The 7,270-nt window shown below is 38.0% G+C and overlaps 1 protein-coding gene across 1 annotated transcript; it reads left to right on the forward strand.

Moving 5' to 3' along the window:
* The first annotated feature begins 436 nt into the window (after positions 1-436).
* Positions 437-6,997, forward strand: LOC124168430 (tetra-peptide repeat homeobox protein 1-like). The gene is made up of 2 exons (XM_046546651.1): positions 437-448; positions 6,239-6,997. The coding sequence occupies exons 1-2, from the start codon at positions 437-439 to the stop codon at positions 6,995-6,997; spliced, it is 771 nt and encodes a 256-aa protein (XP_046402607.1).
* The last annotated feature ends 273 nt before the right edge of the window (positions 6,998-7,270 follow it).

A 7,270-nucleotide genomic window follows, 5' to 3' on the forward strand; every position in this document is an offset into this window, starting at 1 on the left:
GTCCAAACCCCCTCCGAAATCTTGCGGAGATAGGATCTTGACTCTACCCTAATTGAAAATAATCACCCACCACGCCCCCCAGTAATGTACCTACCCTTATCTGCAAAATAAACACTCACCCAATTTTTTTTCTGACCTCGGCCTTGAAGCAGGTACCGAACTATGATACGCTTTCAATAATTTCAACGGCTGAAGTACGACGCTCTCGAAATAACTAAGAGAAGGTTAGGATGAGTAAACGATTGAATGACGAGCAAGTTAAATTACTGAGTAAGAGGCGGGAATGGAAAGAAAGGCTCTTCAGGTTGAGGACTCCGACCGGTGCCGCTCAATTAAACTCCAAATTATACCTCGCGCACTCATTTATAAGAAATGCGCTCGACGAAAAAGGCAGTCGCTTCCTAACTTCCGAAATAGAAACACCTGCAATTCCGACATGAAGCTCCAGGTGAGTCCCACTAACCACGTATCTTTACGAATTATCTTTTATTTCCAGGAAAATAACAGTTGATTTTGCAAGTTTATTGACAAGTATTAATGAGGGTCATCAAAACTTTCACTTTATTTACCTATGCAATCGTTTCTGAGGAGATATTACGGCATCATATTTTTTTTATAAATCGGGAATATGAGTTAAAACAGCAAATGGAGATTCTAAGAGGAGGGCTTATTTTTGCTACATTGGTCTTATTAATGTTGGTTCTTGAAGTGTTCTAGCTGCTTCAAACATTTTTCTTCAAGTTCAATATTGTTTCAGGTATTAAGTGCTAATGTTTTCCCTCCCTAATTCTAATTCCGCTACCCTCTTTTGCGCTGTCTGGGCCATATACAGATTACGATTTAGTCACTTATTCCTCTAAACTACACCTACATTCTTAAAAATGCCCATTTACTTTCCCTACTCCACTCTGTCAAAGGCTTTTCCAAAATCCACGAAGCCGGCATACACGTCTCGATTAAATTCTTGGTTCTTCTTCATCAAGGATCTCATTACCACTATAGCATCTTGTTTTTACTGTCCTTTCCTGAAACCAAACTTTTAATTGCCCCAATAATCGTTCTCTCTCACCTCCATTTGTTTGTTAAAAATCCTCAGTACTACTTGCACCGTGAGCGATATATGACTAATTGCCAATATCTCCGCATTCCAAACATTTATTTATACTTCAGTAGCGGTATTACAACTGTTTCCAAGAAATCATCCGGTATCTCTTGTTAAGTTTCTTAAGCAAGGCTTTAGAATGTTGACGACCCCGAGGACGCTGCCGACCTCGCTGCCGTGAATGACACCTGCTCTTAGCGGACGGGTATCTAATAATGAGTTTTTGAGGCCCGTTTCACTGCTCTCCGTGTTTTCAGGGAAGGTATAGCTGGTAGCGTTTCCCATTTCAATTTCAACAGTGTTTATTACGTGACACCATCACGTGGACTGCCTTTACTCAGGCTCTAACCCTTCGGCTTATCTGGGCATGGGTGGCCCTACTGAAAGTAATTGAGAATTTCTCCTGCTTGTGCAGCTCTGGGATTATGGGAACACATAAGCCTTTCCACCGCGACAAGGTTTCAGCCCATTGGAAAGGATTTGAATGATGGACTTAAAATAATTCATGTCTTACCAAACTACTTAATAACAAATTGAATTGTATCAAATAGATGCCTAAGTCTCTACGTCAATTTCCCACAAAGAAAATGCACGATGGGAAAAATCTAACTAAAACCAATTATCCTTAAGATGGCTTTAAGGTTAAATTCTGCGATGTAATTCTGCCGTTCTGCGCACATTCATGCCATTTCCCCTTAGATGATGAAAATATTATTTTTATTAATCATCTGCTAATGCTCGCAGATAAAACTGTTCCTCTCTAAATTATTTCCAAGTATGCCATTTTGTATTTCGACCTATTTAAGCAGTCCGTTTCCAGCACAACAGCAATTAAAATCTCCTAACCGGTATTCTCCTACTGTGCTTACCCATGAATTGTTTCCATAGGGCGTCAAAATCCCTCATTTTTACAAACCACTAACGTGTGCAGTTATAAGTTCTAACATTTTAACTCTCGTGAATCAATTTTAACTCTCTAATTCAGCTTTTGTACACCCATGACTTTCATAAAGTAAGCAAATCACATACTTCAGAAATAAATCACAATTACAGGGCACTATTAAGATTTTCTTTAAGGATACCAATTTTTCACCACCTTTACTGCAACTTTTCCGTGGGAGTTTCCTCTTTGGCTCATACTCAAGCGTATTTCTGTTAAAATTGCCCCATTTATAGTATTAAAAATATAAATCTGAATAGCGGAGGAGGTACAATTTGTCAGAAAGACTGAACTTCGAATTAAAATTGCACAGCCATCAATACAAATTATTGACAGTTAAAACTTTCAGTCACTAAAAAAATAATTAATATGGTCGTTTTAATTGTACAACGATTTTTGTGTCAATGAACCGACGCTTTTTCTTGTGGATTTTACAATTAAGCATTCGAATACACAATGAATCTCCAGAGTATGTAGTCTCTTAGAGACACCTTCAAATAATGCATAAAATACAACTGAGGGTCATCGCATATCAATGAACTTCATCGACTACTTTCATCAATAATGTGACCAAAATAATGACATCTATAAGTATTTACTGTACAAGCTCAACACTCCCAATTCGTTAGTCTCAACTGCATAAAGCGTGTAATATTGAAGTTCCTATACACATTTACGGTTTATAAATACCTGAGGTAAAAGTGGAAAGATTATTGAGCTATGTTCTTTCTATAGAAATCTGCAGGTCTTATAGTGCGGAAAGTGTCCTAAATGTTCGCAAGAGAGCATGAAATGATAAAAGGAGAAAATTTTTGGCATCAAATTGTATTATAAATATGAAATCTGATACTTAATTGACAAACAATCAAAAACGATAGTAACCACTGAGCAGAACATTGAGTGATGAGAAACTCAGCTAAGCGGAATCTGAAACTGTGAAAGCGAAAGCGCAAATTCTTGAAAGAGGGGAGGTTAGGGAAAGTAGCTAGGAAAGGAAATTGAGCAGATTGAAAGAGAAAACACAAATTTATTCCGCACCACTCGCGTGAACTAAATGTGACGGAGAAATTGAAGTCTGAAAAAATGGCACATAAAATATACCCAAGCAAATGAAAAGTGAAAGTCACTCACGGGATGAAAATCTTCATTGCACACATCACCGTACATTCCACCGCGACCACGCTTCTTCTTTGCGATATCAGCTTATTAGTGAAGATATCTCGGGTTTCATACCGGGTGAAGGTTTCCATCTCTCCATTCACGCTTCGACAAGTGACACGTTCATCTCCTTCAGGGATCAAGGAATTTAAGGACATCAAGGAATCCAAAATAAAATAGATCCAAATCACTTGGATAAGATTCGATTCCACTTCAAGAATACGAATGTTTTTGATGCACAAATGGACTATAATAACTACTGAGTTTCATTTATCTTCCCAATTAAGATGACTCTACGAGTTATTCAGTATTTCCATCGAGTAGGGTTATGAAGATAGCTATGTTTTTTCTCTAAAAGTATGGATCATCCAACGAAATATAATTTAAATGCTACTCCGTATCTAATTCAATTACTGTTAAGCAACTACTTCAAAATATGTAACATTTCTTTTTCTAAAATTTTTCTCAAAATTAACATGAAAAATTGGAATTCAATGCAGCTTAGAGTAAAATATTTGATATTTAATTGTGCATGTTATATTTGAAAGCATTCCACACTCGTTACGCTCCTAGCAAAACTATATCATATAAATATACGTAATTTTAACAATTTTTGAGTGCATTGGGCAAATCAAAACTTTATGAAACCTTTTTAAAACGCCTAAGGAAGCAGGCTCGATAGTGATACTGCCTTTATTATCATAGCTATCAATGAAAATAAAATTCCATTAACTCAGAGACAATACGTATCCATGTTTCAATTCCAATCATCCGGTCATATACGTTTTCCTAAATTATTTTATTTGAAATTTATAAGATTAAAAACGACAGTTATATTATATTCGTTATGATATCAATGTAAAACAATACTCTTTCCGTAATTAAATTTCCTTTGGGCAATAAGTGAGACAATACGCGAGCTTAATTCTCTCGTAATAAATGGATATCCGCCATATAATCCTGAGGAAACGCGTACATTTTTTCCAACTCTACAAAGAATAATTCAATTACAACTGATATGGTATGAAACAAATTATAATCTATATAATAAGTTATTACATTTAACAATGGCTTTATTCATCAAGCTTTAATCGAAGAGGAAAGATTGTCCTTAATGCGACGCAAGAGGGAAAAGCTTTCAGAATAAGTGCATTTCAAATTAATACTTGCGCCGACAAGCGTGGACTATTTCAAATAGAATAAATCTCAATAATTAATAGCATCCTTTGATGTCCCAAGAGGGAGAAGATATGAGAATAGGTTCGATTGACAATTATCCACTAGGGATTACTAACGAGTATTGTAGACTCATATCATCACTCGTCAAAAATCCTAAGATTGGTTTGATGCAGCTCCATACTCAATTCTCCTGTCTGCCAATCTTATCAAACCTATATTTATTTTCTGCTTTACATCCTTCTATAGTAGTTCCATGCATTTAATTGAGTTCCACCTGTTCCCTTCCAGACATCCACTTGCCCCGTGGTGATTGTCTTCATTAGGCCATCATATGTCAAGTTAAGTCCGATAAAGTTAGAAATGAAGTAAATACTAGTGGACTAGAAAGAGAGAAAGGAATAATTAAATGATTTTAAAAAAATGACAGGTAGTAAAATCTCGTACTCTATTGGCAGTATTTTCAATCATTCAATTAGCTTAGACTCGTGAGACAGTCTCCATCGCCTAGTTCCAACCTTGGACTCCTCATTAGTAGTCTCCCATTCGAAAGGTACGCCATTCCCTTTACCCTATGCCTCCTCGCACTTCAAGGATTTCGTTTGGGAATGTCGGAAGGCTAAAATAAATCTTAGGATAGGGAAAAATGGAGGGCTGCAGTATATCAACCTTGGGATTGCAGTTGTATGTATGTATCGATACAAGTTTTCATTGTAATTGGGATCATAATACACAATTGATGGTTTTAAGTCAATCGCTTTAGGCTTAAATAAGTGTAATGTTACCAGGAATTAATGAGTGAAGGAACTGTTGGATCCACGAAATTATATTGGTGCGAAGACATTGATGGACACTACAGATGAGTTAATTATAAGTTTAAAAAGCATCACTTGAGTCGTTAATTTTGGATTGTTCGAAATTTTGTGGATATTATGGAAAGCTTCCACTTTTTATAAACGGTTCCTGTTTGTCGATCAAACCTACAGCTTGAATTAATATTTGCCTCTAATATTGAACATGCATGGATAAAGGATAAATATCGAGGAATATTTCTCAGCAACTTTAAAAAAAGTATTTTGGATCGTATAACTTATTTCTGTGGATTTTTATAACAGTACAGATATGTATTTTTTATTAATTGTGTTAGCCTGCATAATCTGTAATGCCAACATTACGGCAGTTTTATTTATCTACGTTTTTTGTGAAAAAATTAATCGATGGAAGACCCCTGAAAATCGATAAAATAAATTTCCAAAACGTTAGTCTTATATGAATTTTAATATTGAAAAATATAGACCTACGCTTATTTCTCTGTATATAATTGAGGGGGTGAGTAGTGAAGAGGTAAATGTGATTTTTTCTAAGCAGTATTAAATACATACATTAGAACAAATAAAAAGAAAAAACTGTATTTATCCACCAATTGGTTTTCGTGGTACAACTAGTTTCGACGCAGCTTCGTCATCCTCAGGTACCTCGTATCCTCAGGTACGAAACTAGTTGTACCACGAAAATAAATTGTTGGATAATTAAAAAGTTCGTTCTTGTTAACTGTTGAAATGAACTTCCACAAATTTGAGCCTGAGGCTATAGAGATTTTACAGGCATTAGGTAAAGAAAATAGATGAAATCAAAAATGGAGTAGTAGCTACTTGTAATACATATGATTATTCAGTCCATGTGAGCACCAAAAAGAGACTCGCTCGTATTTCTTGGCCAACAAGTTTATGTATAAGTCTTCAATCAATTACTGAACCTAATACTGTTTAGAAAAAATACTTGTACACCTTAGCTCCTTACTCCTTCAATTACAACTCAAAAAGAAAAAAAATCTGAAAAAATATTTCTCCGTTTTTTCGCAGCCGTCTGTCTTTATCTTCGTCTGCTTTGCCTTCTGCGACTCCGAGAGTAAGTACAGAGAGAAAAGAAGCCAGCCAGACCTCGGCCACGGGGTGGGTCTAGGCTACGGGGGAGGTCATGGCTTCGGAGATGGCCTACAACAGCCAGGAGGAGTACAAAGTACGGGCAGCAGCGAACAGACCATCACCGTAACCAAGGAGATCATCTACCGCGTACCGCAGCCATACCCGGTGACAGTGGAGAATAGGGTACCCTATCCAGTGCCCAACCCGGTACCTTATGCGGTCAACAGGCCTTATCCGGTACACGTACCGAGACCATACGCGGTCACCGTGGACAGGCCCTACCCGGTCACAGTGGAAAGGCCAATTCCGTACATCGTAAGGGTCCCGGTTAGAGTACCAGTGCCACGACCGTACGCGGTTCACATCCCAAGGCCATATCCTGTCGAGGTACCGCAGCCTGTACCCGTACTGGTGCCGCATCCAGTGATAGTCAACAAACCGGTTCCGGTGGTGATAGACGGAGGTTCGTCTCCCGACGGCGGAGTTTTCAACGGACAAGGCTTCGTGGGGCAACACGGTGGAATCTATAGCAACGGGCAAGGAAATCAGTTGGGCAATTCCGGAGGACAAGTCAGTCAGCATAGCAACGGAGGTTTCACAGCAATCGGGTCTCCATATAGTTTTGGAGGACAGCAACACGTGGGTCAGTGGCAGTTCGGAAGGGCTGATAATCGAGGACTCGGGGGTGGGCAGTGATTCACCCGAAAGTCCCAAAGGGAAAATCCTAACATAGCTACAACATTGGTCACTCAAACCAACACCGTAGTCTTATCCAAGGGAACAGTATTGCTGCCCTTCAGTCCTTTACGGATCGCGTAAGGCAGAGGGATTATTTTGCGACAGAGACAATAATTTTTTCACCATGATCTCGCCTAAAAGTAATATTAACCCATATTCCGGGAAATATTATATATGATAATTTTTACCCAGAAATATGACGCGTAAATTGATAATGCAGTAGGGATGAAG

The sequence above is a fragment of the Ischnura elegans genome, chromosome 11 (assembly GCF_921293095.1).
Source record: "Ischnura elegans chromosome 11, ioIscEleg1.1, whole genome shotgun sequence".
In the NCBI taxonomy this organism is placed as follows: Eukaryota; Metazoa; Arthropoda; class Insecta; order Odonata; family Coenagrionidae; genus Ischnura; species Ischnura elegans.